This window comes from Pezoporus wallicus, unplaced genomic scaffold, assembly GCF_028554395.1.
Source record: "Pezoporus wallicus isolate ANWC-B61680 ecotype Strahan unplaced genomic scaffold, APGP_CSIRO_Pwel_v1 contig_6094, whole genome shotgun sequence".
In the NCBI taxonomy this organism is placed as follows: Eukaryota; Metazoa; Chordata; class Aves; order Psittaciformes; family Psittacidae; genus Pezoporus; species Pezoporus wallicus.
The window spans coordinates 1,020,522-1,037,571 of NW_026635941.1; the positions used below are offsets into that span (position 1 = coordinate 1,020,522).

A 17,050-nucleotide genomic window follows, 5' to 3' on the forward strand; every position below is an offset into this window, starting at 1 on the left:
GTTCGCAACTCCAACAGCCTGCAGTGCCACCTCAAGACTGATTTTCACCTACCATAGGCTTTTTATTTCCACCCTATGGTCATCACCCCATTTAGCAAGTGTCGTCTTACTTTCACATCTCTGAAGCTGTTTACATCTTCACACCAAATAGGTAACAACATAGGAGATGACTTGCCAAGAATTTATAAACAAAAAACAAAACAAGAAAACCTGAGCTAGCCTCTGTATTTTAAGTGAGCAATAATTTCTTTTAATTTTATTAGAGAGTCCACATAATCAGTACTTAGAAAAAAAATCCAACCAAAACCACACACACCCCTACAGGTTGGGCATCCAGTTCTGCCAGCTTTAGCCTAGATATAAACATAACATACAAACCACATCAAAACATTCTTAAAACATCCACTTCACGGCCAGAAAGAAAGCATTCAGCTACCGCAAAGGACACAGGAACCTGTTCCTTGCTCTTGCACTGCTCCTTTAAATGATGAACACAACAAACCCCTCGAGGTTAGGAAGGGATGCCTGGGGAGCCTGGGTCCCAGCCACATGCCGGCTCAGCACATTTCCTCAGTGCTAATGCATTTGCAACAGCGGATGTGACAGCGCCCTTGCTGCCCTCAGAGGAATGTGCTTTTAGATTACATGAAGGAGTCACTGAAGTGCTTTGGAAGAGATGGGGATTGTTTTAACCGGTCATTCCCAAACGGGCACTTCTTTTTTTCCCTTATAAAAAGGGGAGAGGTGCAAAAAAAAAAAAAAACAACAAACAAACAAACAAAAAAACATCTGCAAGCTGAACTTTTCTGTTTACAAACACTATTTAAGACCATATCCCTCATCCCCTTCATTAGGAGCCTTGGAAGGACAGTGATGTGTACTCACAACTTCTGACCAACAGACATGGCAACCCGAGTGCCTTTATATTAGATGGGTGACACAACAGGCATCAACTCCTTGCATTACAATCACCAGTCACAAAGAAATTTCTAAAGCAGTTTATTTTCTTTTTAGCATGTGCTGTTGCATTTCTGACCATGGTTCAGTAACTACACTACCCTAAGACAAACTAAGTGTCCCTACAAGCTGCCATGGCTGGAAGACATTGTCCCTCCCACCACTGCTGCAGCTGAGACTACATTAAACACAGAAAGGACCTGCAAAGTAGAACAGCTGTGCTTCTACCAGTCCTCAGTGCATTTCACTACCAATCACACCTAGTCCAGCCATGTGGCACGGGCACCCATGAGGGGCCAGCATGTTTCAGGCGTGTTCCTGAAGAACATCTTCTAGTTGGGTTCCACCATGAAGAAGCCAGCATGCTCCAAGGTGACGCTGCAGCACAGCACCAAGCCCAGTAAGTCAACCCATAAGCCCCACCTTGCTCATGGTTGCGATTTGAACATAAATACTAATATAGGCACAGAATAAAGGCACCAACTTTAATCAAAAGGGAACACCAAAATCAGACTCACCAAGTTTCTTGAAGCCAAACTGCTGCACCAACTCACCCTGTATTGTAACACAAACCTATTCCATTCTCTATACTTGCTGTGGTATCTTCCCCTTCAAGGCTTAACATGTCTTTTCAATGGAGTTTCTCAACTGATAGCAGCACATGTCAGATAGCCAAACAAGGCTCATCATGACTTCTTCCACCTCCCAAGAGGCTCTAACGTAGGTGCACAAAATGCACCTAGTCCAAAATAGCTAGGGTTCTGGATGCTGGTCTTTTTTCTTCACTTACTTTTACAAAGTTATTAGAAATAACTGAGACACCAATCAGACCTGCTGGCAAACTGACAACTAGTGCCATGTAGTATAAACTCATTCAGAACTGGTAGGGACAGGGAGGCAGTCTCCCTCAAAACCGTAGCAACTGTTCAACTGTATCAGGAGTGCCTCAGCTCCTAAAGGTATGGGCGAAGCTGACAAAAAGATGCAGCCAGTAGGGGAGCTGTAGTACCCTGCCAAAGCCTACTCTGGTCCTGCATCAATTCCCCAGGAGAAGGGAATCAGTAGATACTCACCCACCCCCACTTCTAAAGAAGATCATTTTAAGAGCTAATTTTCATTGAGAGAAAATTGTTTCCTTCTGACACCTCAGAAAAATTATCTGTGTGGGAACTGTATGTGCTCGCACACAGAGAAGGGAAAACAACAATCCGAGTCAAGCACACCCACTCGCTAACGCAAACCAAAATCTGCAGCAAAAGGCAGAAACTCCATCTCTGCACAGGGCACAAGAGAGGTGCTTCTGCCATGGCATAAAGCAGAAACCTGTGGCTCGCACCACAGCTCTGAGGACGAGGACTGAAGAAGGGAGGCAGACCAGGGAGCAGAGGTGGCAGGCACAGCAGAGATGGTGCAGCCATGCCAAGCAGACAAAAACACGAGTTAGTAAAACTTTCCAGCACCAAAGCCAACAGAGGCATGCACTGCACATCACTTTCCTAGTGATAAAATCACATGCTTTGGTTGTAATAATTAATGCATCTTTCCCATCTCCTCCCATCATTAAGAACCAGGAAGAGAGAGAAATCCACCCTGAGATATAGGTGTGTCCACTAAACCAGCGTTAACACAGTATTTGCTCTATGTGTACCTTCAAGTACAACAGGGCTATATATTACAGTTTCAGGCAACCAACCCACGTCTACAAAATTAAACTAGCATATTTCTTCACACAAGTCATAACACTGCTTGCATTAGCATGGAAACCAACTACAAAATTAAAACTTTACTGAATATTGAGGGGACAGCACAGGCTTGCTGAGATGAGGCATTTTCATTCCAAATAAGAGCCTCTCCTTCATCAATACTGCATTTTTAGCTACGTTTAAACAAAACTTCATTTTTCCACAAGTGAGCAATTTCTCAAAAATTCCCAGCTGCCTGTTGCAAGTGCCAACAATCCAGCAATTATGATAAGCATTTCTGAACACCTAATCAAAACAATGCAAGCTGTAGAACTGCATTATTTATTCTGCAGACACATATTCATAACCAGCGCACTGCCTCTGAAAACAAAGCTATTATATCCTTTCCATTTTAGGGTTGTTTTTTTTTTTTGTTCTTTTTTTTTTTTTAAGGTGTATTGAAACTCATGCAATTAACTTGTCAAGTGTTGGTTTACAAGCCACCTGCCCATTACTGTCATTTGTAAGGGAATACAGCTTGCTTGCACCCTTATACCAAATCTAGGCATTGCACATAACTCACACCACATACTGTACATAAAACTGGCTAAGACCAAAACCAAAAAGACCAGCATTTACTATTCTGAGCACCAGAAACATCTTAATACAATACATGTGATCACAAAGATGGGAGAATCAGTCTGGGAAGGTTCAAGAATAAAGTATGTCAGAGGGGCAGCTACCCCTCTGGCAAAAAACACACACCAAAAACGCACTCTAAAAGAACACCACAAAACAAACAAAAAGAAAAATCATTTGCTTTAGTTATGGGTTTGTTGTTTTTTTTTAAACTAAGGAATTTTTGAAGTATCATTTCAGGTCTGAGAGGAAAAGACAAAGGGGAGGGTAAGTTTCTAAGCAGACTAAAACAAACCAGTAGCACAGATTTGTACAAATATGTTTAAAAAGACATGCAAAGTCTCAGTTTAGCTCTATACATGTTCAACCCCTACTGCATTTCTACACTCTTTGCATCTTCTGCTCCTGACACTCAACATTTCCACTGCAGAGGTAAACCCTCTGAAAGACATGAGTGTATAACCAGAATAACAGACTTGCAATCAGTGAAACCCACCCATTACCAAACCTCCAATTTAAACAAATTTTCCAAAGTAATATTTCCAAGAACAAAACCCATAATTTTAAAAGAAGTACTTCAGAAAGCTGTATCGTCCCCAGTGTCCTAAAGGAAACTTAAAAATCGCACACAGCAAAGCATCTTTTATGGATCTGAAGAGCCACATCCCAACAAGGTAGGCAGGCTACCCAAAACCTGTGTACCCTTCCTGCCTCAGATGCATTTTCTCCTTTCAAAGCACAAGCAGAACAAAGGGATGTGGTACACACAATTCAAAACCTTTAATATTCTCGACACTGTACCAATTTAGATGCCATAAGTGATTCAACTACATAGGGCTGAAAACGCAGAGGCACTTCCCAGAGGAAGTTTTATGTGCTTTTTCATAACATGTAATTAGAGCCATGGGAATGGCTGGCTGAAAAAAACAGCCCCTTCCTTTTCTGAGCATTTTGATTCAAAAAAAAAAAAAAATCCCCATCAGTTCTGGATTTCTGTACCACCTGGTTTAGCAAAGGAACCTGGTATCCTACAATATACATTGTTAATTCAAAGCAAGCGGTAGAAGATTGAATCTGCAAGTTATACATTAACAGAATTTATAGGCATTTTAATTAAGTGCTAAACCACATGAAGATTAATTAGTAATTGTAAAGCTTTCTCCCTGCTCTTGATTCTTGCAAGAGATTCACTAGCTCTCAAAAAACACTCTTGAAGTTGTTTATTGCCTCTTCCCATTAACTCAAGAAAACTATTAAGTCACAAACCACAGGGCAGCATACAAGGTCTTCCTGTTTTTCCTCCCTTGCAGATCACCTTCAGGCAGACCAACAATTTGGCTGCTGACATGATTAAAAGCAGCCTTTGAATTAGGAAACCTGTGACACCATTATGGTTCTTGAAGTAAGATAGCTAGACTAACAGCTGGGGGTGGCATTTCTTTGGGGTGTTTTTTACTGGGTTTTGTTTTTTTTTTCTTCCTAGATAAACCTTATACTGCACTGTTTCTCCTGAAACAAGAATTAAAACTGTTAGAGCAAGACAAAAGCAGCTGAATACCAAAAAAGACCTGACAGACACAGCACTGACCCAAAGACATATTTAACATGAATTACAAAAGCATTTATTGATGGCATAATAAGAACAGGAATTTTCACCCGCGTGGAAGACACTCAAAAGCCCTGGAGGGACAGCTCCTGACAACACCCATCCATCAGCCAGGATGGGCAGGAGAGCTGCAGAGAAGAAGCCCCAGAATTGCAGTGCTGGGCAAAGGGAGGGAGAACCTAAGAGGTGTCTGTACACACTCTTTTGGAATGGGCAAAGTAAAGGCAAGAATTCAAAGCAAATCTTAAGACTTCAGACAAGCACAGGCTGAACAAAACAAATGGTGCTCTGACGGAGTGGCGAGATAAGCAGAGACACCCACAGTCACTTCAAATTTTCTTTCACCTCCCTCGATGAGCGCATACCTTGCCAGAAGCCTAATTCCAAGGAAAGCTCTCGGCAAGGGTACCATACTGAAAATTAACTTGTAGATTTCTGATGTGCTTAATTCCTCACCCAAATCATTCTCTGTAACTAAAAAGCAGTAAGTAATGGACAAAACCAAAGTCTGCACTCCGGCTTAAATGCAGCATTCCCGAGGGCTCACATGGCATTTTACATCAGCCTCAGCTGTCACAGAAACACTGGGGAGCTATCACTCCTAAGATACATTATTTAGTGATGATCCTCCCAAGGTTTTTGCCTTTTGCAGGCTCAGCCATTTAAAAAATGAGAAGGCTTGAAAATGCATTAAAGTATTCCTTTATCTGTTAAGGTCACTTACACCTCAAGCCAACTCCTTAAAAATTGTTTCTTTTAAAATTTCTGTTTTGGAACACCACAGAGCTGGGCTAATGCATGAAGCAAAGATGTAAGCAGATACAATCCAAACTTGCTTGGCACTACCCAGCAGCATGAGAAATAGCCCCAACCAGCCCAGCCTGCTGATGTCCAGCTCCAACCCCTTTTGTTTCAGCAGGACTGATAAAATCCCTATACCTTTCAAAGGGCTTAGAAAGCTTATCACTTACCTTTTATCACAACTTAACACTAAGAACAGACACTTTCCAATTGTTTCTTTGAATAGTTCTGCAAATAGTAAGGCACTTATCTGTGAAATCCCAAACCATACTAAGCAGCTCACAACAGGTTTAAATAAAATAAGTAAAACAAGTTTAATGCTTATAATTAGATCTTGGTAACACCAAAACTCTTATCCTAAAATCAACAAGCAAATAACTTATGCTGTATTTGCAAACAGTGTTACTGTCTACAAAATCTTGTTGGACTGGACACTGCTGTATTCCCCTTGGGGTGCATGCTTAAAGGCATGGGAAGCTCCCCGCAGGTATGGGATTTAAATCCCACAATCTGAACAGAGAACATCTGATCTGACCTCCTGCACATCCCAAGCCATTACATTTCTCTTGTTCACCATGATTAAGCCCAACATCTTGTATTTACTTCTTTGGTAAAAATTAGTTGCACAGTCTTCACATCTGGAGCCAAAAACATGAGTTTCCCTTCTCAGCTTGCCCCAAGCCCATACTGTCAAAAACAGGTCCCCAGTTTCCTATGTAAGTGCCTTCAAGACAGCAGTACATGGCATGCCTTTCCTTGCCTGATACTTCCTTTCTGTGAAAGCAACTAAAGCGTGCTCTTCCTTCTGACAAATTACAGATCGTTTTTCTCATCTGGTTTTACCTCCGGAGATGGAATTTAAAAACTCCTCCCTCCCCCCAGTTATTACCTTTATCCGTCAGAGCAACAGAGTAATTCCTGTCCCAGCCTTCTCTTTTGTGAGCCCTTCTTAGAGAGGATGGGCTCAGCTCCCCAAGCCCACATCTAGCACACAGCAGGGTAACATCAAATCTATGCTGATTTTATCTAAACTTGCCCCACAGCAAAGCCTGCTGCTCAGTTGCAGGGTGGCAAGGGGGCAGGAGATGCAGGCAGAGGAGGAGCCCAGGGCAGGGAGAACAGCAGGATGCACTGCTGGCTTCACCCAACAATAATTCTTCCCATGGCCCATTTTCCATACAGGCTCCAGGCCTCAACATCCCTCATTAAAATGAGATGGCCACTGAATTACTAGCCGTGATGTCAAACACCAGTTTTACAACAACAGAAGACTCCTACCTGCTACTGTTGAGTCCCACAAGTCAACTGCTCCATTTAAATCACATTTTGCCTTTCTACTTATAAAAGGAGTACATAACAGCCTTTCATTACTCGGAAGTTTTAAGGGACAGATTTAATTAAAGCTTTCTTCCTCTTACCAGTTAAGAGATACAATTTCCTTAAAACACATTACAAACATGCATGCATGCATTTATATTCAAGCATGTGCAGCCCCACACAAACAGAAGAGATTGATTCAGCGAGCCAAGCAGCGTATGTCAGCTTCAGTCTGCAGAGCCTGGGTCTTGACCTTCAGTATTTCTGCCCATCACCCACAGAAGTTCTGTTAGATTTAAACAGGAATTTAGCAATTTAGAATTTGTATTGTAACTATATATTAATCTAAAGCTGTTTGACAAATCCTAAGTCTCATTTAAATAAATTTTCAGAAATAGTTTAGATTGTGATTTCAAAGTAAAACTGCCGTGATTTTACCCTGCTGTTCATCAGAGATTACATTTTCTCTCCAACCTCAGCTGTTTATCGGCTTTTCCTGCAAACACCTTCAGAAAGGCATTAGCTCTTCTGCCCAAAGGAAAGCCCCCCTTTAATTTGTTAGGCACTTAACAAAGCCTGTCAGCTATGGCAAGGCAAGAGCTGATCACAGGAGGCCAACACACACATGGGTACCATAACCCTCCCTTCCTGAGCACACAGTAGGAACTGCCCATAATGGGCATCTACCCCTCTCATGCTGACCCATCTCGTCTTGGCCATTCACCAAAACAAAACAGGCTGTAACTCAACCAGGCAAGTCACAGTTTTTATCAGAGATGTCACCTCAGCCTAGATTCAAACAGGCTTGACAGGCTAGAGCAGTAGAATGTGAAACGCTTCAACAGCTCAGAGATGCGGTCACAGCTATGAAGAACACTTTGCACGTGGCAACTGGCTTTTCAGGCATTAACGCTAGCAAGAAAATGAAAACAAGATCCTCACAACTTATATCACCACTATGAGAAACAAAAGAACTCAATGCCAAAGTAGAAATGAATCTAATCAAAAGTGAAAGAGACTGCCACTGCCCAGGTCCCTTTGGGGACCTTCAGAAGTCTTTAAAACTCCCTCAAACACACCACGTACTCTGGGTCCCTTATTTGGTCTTTGACTTTTCAGGCTTTACAACTCCAGAGCTGCAGAAGAACACCAAAAAAGCTTCAAAACAACCCAAAAGCTACATGCTACATGTCTAGATGCTTGCCAATGCTAGGCATGCACAAAACCCCCTTATTTCCATACTCAACAATTAAAACTATCACCAATCAACATTTAGTACATTTAGGTTTACAACATCTATAAACAAACAAGCCCAAACTAACAAATGCAATTTTAAAGCCACTACCTTTTAGCTGCATTAAGTGTTTTCTTCTTTTCCCCAGTTTATCTTCCCTTAGATAATACCGTATTTTTCACTGTTTATGAGAACAAATTTACAGGCATTTTATGGGATGCATATTAAAAAGAAGGGGTCTTTTTTCGAAGGAAAACCAAACAACTGGAAGTCATGACTTCATTTACAGGGATGCTGGGGAGGGACTCTTCATTAGAGACTGTAGTGACAGGACAAGGGGTAACGGGTTAAAACTTAAACAGGGGAAGTTTAGATTGGATATAAGGAAGAAATTCTTTCCTGTTAGGCTGGTGAGGCACTGGAATAGGTTGCCCAGGGAGGTTGTGAATGCTCCATCCCTGGCAGCGTTCAAGACCAGGTTGGACAAGGCCTTGGGTGTACGATTTAGCGTAAGGTGTCTCTGCCCGCAGCAGGGGGGTTGGAACTAGATGATCTTAAGGTCCTTTCCAACCCTAACGATTCTATGATTCTACAAGGAGCTTTGAAAATTAACTACAACAGAATCAAACCTTTAACCATTATACATCAAAAAAATTCCTCCCTCCATGTTTTCAGGTAAGACATAGGGAACAAATGTCCTTATGTTTCCAAGCTACCTTTCAAACGATGAGAAAGAAGAATGCTTTAAAACTACTGTATCAGCTCAGTAATCTCTATTTGCGATCCAAAGCTAAAACTACAAATAAATTTACTCAACTAAGCATAGAAAGAAGAACAAGTTAGCCATTTGTCTCAAAACTGAATTATGGTATCTGACAAAGCAAGGGCGGGAGGGAGGATATCAGCCCTTTGCAGAAATCATAATTTAGAGAAAAAAACCACAACGTTATAAGGATTAGAGCTCTCAGAATAAGCAATCTCTACTTCAAAAATGTGCTGATAAGGTAGGAGAAGGTTTGCCACAGGAACAAAGACAATGTGATAGTATAACCGGGAGATCAGGAATAACTCCAAAATCCTGCCCCATCTCTACTTTTTTGTTGTTTTGTTTTTTTTTTCTATGTGCGTCCATTGGATACCACTACTAAATTTTCAAGGTGAATGAGGCAACTTGCACCTTCACTATCAAAAACACCCCAAATTAATTGTGCATGTCAAATCTGTTAGCACCAAATAACTGTATTACCTGAATTTGAGCTGTGTATCTCTAAACTTCTTCATAGTTTGAAAAATCTTGAAGTCCAGTATTAATACAGTTCCCAAACAATGCACGGTTTTGCTCACTCTGCCCCCTGAACCCATCTGGAACTCCTATTAAACATGCACTTTGTTCTACTGATTGCAATTCCAAACAGAAATTACGTGAAGCATACAAACTGTCATACTGGATCACACTGGTAGCTGCTCTGAAAAGGAGCAATTTTAAATGCCTTTACTAACAGGTAAAGCCAGGTTTGCCCCATTCCTGTCACGTTATCTACTGTGGTTGAATAGATAAGCTCTGCTCTATGGGAAGACAGACTAGAAAAGGACAAATAGAGAATTCGTATCTGGATTAGCTCAAAATGGGTCAGTGGAAACCGAACAGTTATCCATCCCTGAATGAAGCCCCTTAGGGATTTCCACCTTTTGCAGCAACTTAATGTTAACCTTCAGCAATCTGGAACTAAAGAAGAGTTAGCTGTGAGAAGACTGCTCATACCCTGCAGCAGGTTACAAGAGGGAAGCTAGTGGACTAACACCTTAATTAAATGCTATTATACAGACTTCAACAAACACGGTTTTAGAGGTTCACGGTCTTCCCCAAAGCAGCTCCTTGCTCTTTCAGCTGAGCTAGTTCAATTGTTTGTGCCCATTTTCCAGCTTGGGTCTCTGAAGCATCTGCCAAAAGATGACATCTATCAAAGAAAGTACAGCTTATTTCGTTCAATGTGGCATAAGATGACATAAGATAAAACCAGCCTAGAGATGGGTCAAAGAGCACTGAAAAGACTGAGCTTACATAGTGGTGGCCATTGGTGAAAGCAGGAAGAGCAGCTTTCAGCAGCCACCTCCAGAGCTCGGCAGGCTGACAGCTGAACAGGAGTGTTTAACTACCACTTGAAAAGAGCAGCCAGGTAACAAAAAACATGTCCTGGTTCATATGCTCCTCTGTTTAAAGCTCAGCTGTCCCACAGTCCATGGTATGCCATCAGTTCACTAGATGGTTTGCTTCTTTTGGACACCCTTGTAAATCATCACAATCTACACCTACCTTTTAAGTCCTCAAGATCAAGTTCTCCTGAACTTGCTGGGAGGGCCATCAAGAAATCAAAAGCCAGAAGTCCTCCTTCTCAGAAGAAACCACAGCACTTAAAAAGCTGTTACACTGGGAGCTACAATAAAGAAACCAGCAATACCTGTATCTATCGCTCTCCTGTTTCTATTAATCAAAGGAGGGCAAGAAGCCTAAAACACGCAACTATAGAAGAGCAGTGTTCTTATCGCCAGTAGCTGGTTTAAGGTTTTCCCCCTTTCTAAAAAGCATCACTTATTCTAGTATCTTTGCATTCATGCTTATCATCTGGAAAGCATGTTTTCCGCACCAATGCAAGATAATGGCACTAATTATATTAATTAAATTTAACTAATTAAATTAAAAAGTGGACTGTATCACCCCTTACCCATATTTCCATCAGGTGAACTTTGGATTTGTACTTATTTGAATCATTGTTAAGCATGTGTTCACAACATGCAGTGTGTCAAAACAATCCTATATCCTCCACATAGCAAGGAGCTTGAGGTATGGCATTATATTTTTTTACTAAGCACTCATATATACACACACACACATTAATTGTCTTTACAATCAATCCCCCTTTATTTCATTTCTCTTTTGTTAAATGACTAAATTCTCACAAGGAAAGGAAGCTATTTTTGGTATACTGGAGGCATCTCCAGAGCTTTTGGAATCTACAACAGAGCACACCAAGACTTAATAATCAGGCTGGTCCCTAAACGTTATTTTTAAATGAAAATTAATGAAAAAAAGATGACAAATATCCAGGTTTCAGAACCACTGTCACGCGATAATCAAGGGCAGAAAAGTGACTTATTTAGAGCTGAAGACTCAAAACCACACACCAGCCATTACTGGCTGATACTGTCAGCTGGTCTGGTATCACCAAAAGGGATGGAAAATTTGTTTTCAAACATTAACTGTAGGTGTTTCTAAAGGACAATCAGGGAAGGAGGACAGATTCTAGATCAAGTTGTGGGAACAAAGCCTCATCAAAAGACTTCATTCAGTTATAAACAAAACCAAAAAGCAGGTCAGGGTGAAAGTTTAACTTCTATTAAGAAGAGTCCCTTGCCTCCAAATTATTCCAGGCCCAAACTTGTTACCAACACTGCTCTTGGCAATCCTCAGCCTAGAGGCAACTGCTGTAAACTCTCATTGCGAGAGCATGCTCTAACAGTTAACCAAGCTTACAGGAAGTCATTAAGTATTTTCAATTTGCTTTACTTCTAATCTTCTTACACCACAGGATTTTTTTTCAAAATCCCCAGACTTTAAATCTAATAACACACAGCTCTAGACATACGTGTTAAAACCACACCAGACAGCTCACCTAACTTCAATGAACCTATTACCATATACAGATCCAATTATGTTTTTATCAGGAGCAGTCTAGAACTTCATCTCTTCATTATCTGGATATAAGCAGATATATAACTAACTACTGGTTGAATACATCCTATACACTAATGTATATACACAGACGTACACATATGGTGATTTTAATGCCATACATTAATTATGCAAATATATCAGGGATTTCAATTTACATTTTCATACATTATATAAACACAGGTGATTTTAATGCATTATGTGTATACATACACACAGACCTTTGACAGATACAAACACTTTTTTATTAAACCCAAATACAATTTTTTTGACTCCTGGATATTGCATACATTTTTTGGAAGATGCGACATGTCAAAACAACACTTGCTCAAAAAATTCAGGATTAAGGATGCAAATTAAGCGTAAGAGACACTGCGTTAAAAATAAACAAGTAACAGCTTGGAGACATGTTTAAATGCAAAGGTGAACCAACCAAACATGGATGAGGCAAGGTGCCCAGCAAGCGTGCACAGGCTCTGTTCTTGGAGCTCTGTTTTCAAGACGCAACTGCAGAAAGCCCAGCGCAGCCTGGTCTGATCTCAGAGGAGATCTCTGAGTCTCCTCTGGACCAGAGACCTCCTGCGATCCTACCTAGAAATTTCTTAATCAAGTCTCCACACCCAACAGCCTGTGTTAATTATTTTTTAATTATTAAAAAAAAAAGAAAGAAATTATTCTGCTCAGAAAAACAGCTGCCAATTCATCAAGCAGTGACATGAAGTTAAAATGTTCTTCAGCTATTTTGCTAAGCTTTGTATTGGAAAAGAACTGCCAATCAAAAGAAATTGTCATCCCTCTTTTCCATACATCTTACAAACCAAGCTGTTTATTATCCTTTACAGTCTATTAAACGCATGCAAAGGGAAGTCATGAAAAGCCATCAAAGATGATCTATATTTCTTGTAGGTTTGCCACACAATGCAACTCCAATCAATTACAACTGATTAAGAAAGATCACTTGCATCTGTCATAGAAATGGCTCATGGGAAAAAATGGAAATAAGAATCTGTCAGCTCCCTCATGTTTTCATGTGTTTTGTGAAGCAGCACAACAGCTGATCACCCACCCCCCCCACCCTGAAAACACATTTGGAGAGAAAGCGAGTCTCAAAATCATCTGTTGCTTGTTAATCAAACAAAAGGCAAATGAGGGAGCAAAGGAGATGCTGCATTTTTCATTCAGCTCATTTATTCACCTGACTGCCAAGGGTCCCGATGGTGCATCAGGACCCACAGAGCCTGCCCTGCCCCACTGACGCATGCAGCCACCCATACCAGCACAGCAGCATTTTAAACAGGCAGCACAAAAACGGACCCTCCAACAGACACAAAGGCTTTACCAGGGGAATTTGGGAACAGAACCAATGGGAAGAGAAACCAACAGCCTGTAATGGAAGGCAAGGAAAGGCTTCATTCCCCTTCCCATGTTACAAAGTAATTTCTTAAAGTCTGCTTGAAAACTAAACAATGAAGAAAGAAGTATACAGGGTTTTCCGCTTAAAGAAAAAAAAAAATAAGAACCTATAAAGCACTACATTATCCATTAAAAAAAAAAAAACAAACAACTGTCAGGCAATGTAATTTTTATCAACTAACCTTCTGAGAGCCAGCCTGCATGATATCAATGCGTTAACTTGATTTCCGTCAGCTGGTAAAAGAGTCTCACTTACAAACATGGAGCTAGAGCAGCAAGCAGAGCAGGCATGGCAGAAATCCCAATAATCAATAATTAGAAGAACATGGATCATTAACGTAAATTCACATGGATAATTACTGTCAATTTATCTATTGAAATCAGGCAATAAATGGAAAGATACTAAATGGAAAAACAGCTACTGAAAAATCCAAGTTTTGAAAATTGAGAGCTCTCAGCTAATGGATTTCCTAACCCCAGTAAGTATGAGTCACCTGAGTGGCAGAAGCAGCATGCTAAGCAACCACAACATCACCACAGCATCACTAAGGATTATTTCCTTTAAAGCTGCATAAATAAATATTAATCTCCCTGCAATTTTAGAAAGGAATTCTTCATGTGTAATATAGAAAGAATTTGTTTTGTTCCCACTTTCCCTCCTCCTTATACCATTCCCTGTAACTGTAAAAGCAAAGTGCAGGTTCTTTCTTGCTTTCCGCAAAGCATTTGTTAAAATGGCAGGGAAAATGTTTCATTTCAGAAGATCTAAAGAGAATCTAACTCAAACATCAGTCTCACACTTGAGTATAAGACGACAATTCCAGTGCAGTAAATGTACGTACACAATTCCTATTATGAAATACCTTTTTATTACAAAAACACTTCCCAAAACGTCAGCCTTTGAGTATCAAAACTGACAAATGCTGGTCACAAGACAACCAGACCCTAAACCTACCCAGCTACCAAACATTAAAAAAACCCACCACAAACAAAATAGGATAAATGCAAAGCTTCAGATGTTTCATGTGGAATGACAGAACAAGATTGAAAGCTGTTGCAAAAACATCAGTGCTCACTGAAGCAAACACTTCAAGGCGAAAGATGTCTCTGAATATTCTGGATTATCAGAGGCTGACACCATTGCGGAGGTCTCCAAGTACAGAATCTCCTTTGAACGGTTTTGGTGCAAAATCCAAGCCCCCTTTCTTGTGAGCACCTTTACAGTGGCAATGCCTACATCCCTATCTGTAAGGCCAGGGTGACAGGGACCCAACAGAAACACCCATCCCTCCGTGGTCTATCCTGACACACAGACTCAATAGTAAAACCACATTTTTCACTTCACTTGCGCACCCAAGGCAGAGATTTCCTTCTGTTGCACTCAGACAACAAATGGTTGCATCAAGCTGATAAAAACCAAATGAGTTTTGGAACTGGAAGCTTTAAACCTCTGCACATCTTTACAACTGCTCAGCTTGATAAACACTGCTCAATACCGGCAAGAACACTCAGCGAAGCAAGAGCCTGTGGCTGGCAGCCTTGGCACTGGGCATGGAGAGCCAGGATGAAGAGCTGTCTCCTCTTGTGTGTCAGGTACCAAGGTACCTCCCGGGAGGGGCACCTGAGCCACAGGGCTGCATCCCCCTCCCCAGGGGAGGGCACAAGCTTCAGGCTTCGCTTCCTGTCTCAAGGTTGGCATTCACCTCACTTCTCCCATCCCCTTGAGCCCCTAAATGCAGAAGTAGGGGTTAACACTAGAGAAGGGCAAAAACTGAGGTCTCAAGACCAAGGTCTGGCAACCAGGGACGAAAAGAGCCCAGAAGATAACTCTCCTCTCCCACACCTTTTTGCGTGGGGGAACACCGACACCACCCATACCGGCTCCCCTTTAAGGTCGGGACTTGCGCCCCTCACCAGGATGCTCCCGGCTCCCCTTTCCCCGGCAGGAACCGCTGTGCGCTGGCACCCCCGGCCGGAGGGGCGGTACTGGAAACCCCTCCCACCCCCAGCCCTACACTGAGGGACCCCGGTCGGAGGGTGGAGGCAGGCCAGGGCGGGCAGGGGCGGCAGCGGAGGGGCGCGGGCTTCTGGCGTCCGCAGCGCGCACAGCGGCGCGTCTCTGCTGCACTGCAGAGGCGCCATCTTCTCGCGGCTCCGCGCCGCCCGGCACCGGCCCGCGGGGGGAGGAGGAGGAGCAGAGGGGAAGAAGGGGAACACGGCACCGCTCGGCCCCGGCCACCGCCCCCTTCCCACGCAGCCCCGCGCCGCACGGGCAGGGCCCCTGCGCCAGCCCGCGGGGATCTCCCCACTGCCGCCGCGCACACCTGCCTGCGGGTGCGCCATGGGGGAGGCGCTGCCCTGCCCTCCTCCCCCGGCAGCACCCCCGCAGCCCGGCTCTGCGTCCCGCGGCTCCTGCCCCGCAAGGGGATGCCGCCAGGTGCCCCGCCCGCAGCGCTCCCGCACGCAGGGGAAGTTTCCCTTCCCAGCCCCCGGCGGAGGAACCCTCTCGGCAGAGCCAGCGTCTCCGCGGGGCGCGCTCGCCCCTTCCCCCACCCTGCCCGTCGGCTGGAGCCGACGCCCGGACCCCCGCCCGCCGCGCCAAGCGGCTCCGCGGGGGCCGAAGTTAACGGGGGAGCGCCCGGCAGCCGGACAACGAAGGGAGCCGGCCCCGGCAGCAGGGACGGAGCCGGCCGCTCACAGCCCGCCGCGGACATCCGTGGCGGGGGCGGCTGGTGCCAGTCCTGGGCTCTCCAAGCCCACTTCCTCCTCGCCGCCCCGCTCGGCGGGAGCACCCCTATTGTTCGGTGGCAGGAGGGCGACGGCAGCCAGGAAAGAAGCCCCCCCCCCCCCCCCCGCCCGGCTGCCTGAAGGTGCTGGAGAACCTCGCCCGCCCCGCCCCGGCTGAGCCCCCGGCGCAGAGGCGGCTGCGGGAAGACAAAGCGTCGGAGGAGGAGGACGGCGGGGAAGCCCCCGCCCGGCCGGCCCCTGCCCCGCTTACCTCGAGAGCCCGAGCGGCGCCGGAGGCCAGCAACAGGAGGGCTAAGTGGGGCAGCATCGCGGCGGCCGGGAGGGGGGGAGGAAGGGAAAGAGGGAGGCCGGCCGGCGAGAGACGGCAGGGTCCGGCTGTAAATCCGCGGGGCCGCACTGCTGCCGGGAAGAGCAACTGAGCTGCGGGGGCACCAGCCGAGCGGCGCGGCGGGGCCGGTCAGCTGATGGTCCGGACCGCCCCCGAGCGGGCGGTGCGGTGCGGTGCGGCCCAGCCCGGCTCTCCCCGCCCCGCGGAGACCCCTAGCGGCGGCGCCCGGGCGGAGCAGCGCTTGGGGCGGCCCTCAGCGCCGGCGGGCTGGAGCGGGCCCGCCTTTCTCCTCCGGACCACCGCGCCGTGGCCCCCGTGCCCGGCCACCGTGGGGTTAGGCATAAGCAGCAAGGCGGCTCGGTGCGGCCTTGGGCTGGCTCCTAGGCTAGCCTTAAAGCATTGGAGGGGTTGCCCTCGTAGCGGTAGTTCGCAGGTGCAGAGTCCTTCTTGGCTGTCTGGACACCATCGATAACCGTTTTAAAGCCACCGCACCGCCCTGCCCACTGCTGCTGCAGGAGGGCCCCCGCAGGAGTCCCGGGGCTTCGGTGCGCCATCACCCCTCTGTAGTGTTGTGTACAGGAATGCAACCGCCATG

The 17,050-nt window shown here is 44.7% G+C and overlaps 1 protein-coding gene across 5 annotated transcripts in view; it reads right to left on the reverse strand.

The window, feature by feature from the left end:
- APP (amyloid beta precursor protein) overlaps positions 1–16,602 on the reverse strand; it is a 205,331-nt gene extending 188,729 nt beyond the window's left edge. For all 5 annotated transcript variants that reach the window (XM_057398713.1, XM_057398712.1, XM_057398710.1 and 2 more), the window contains exon 1: positions 16,378–16,602. In XM_057398713.1, the coding sequence (XP_057254696.1) occupies positions 16,378–16,434 (57 nt within the window). In that variant the 5' untranslated portion in view covers positions 16,435–16,602. The remainder of the gene's footprint in view (positions 1–16,377) is intronic.
- Positions 16,603–17,050: the final 448 nt, after the last annotated feature.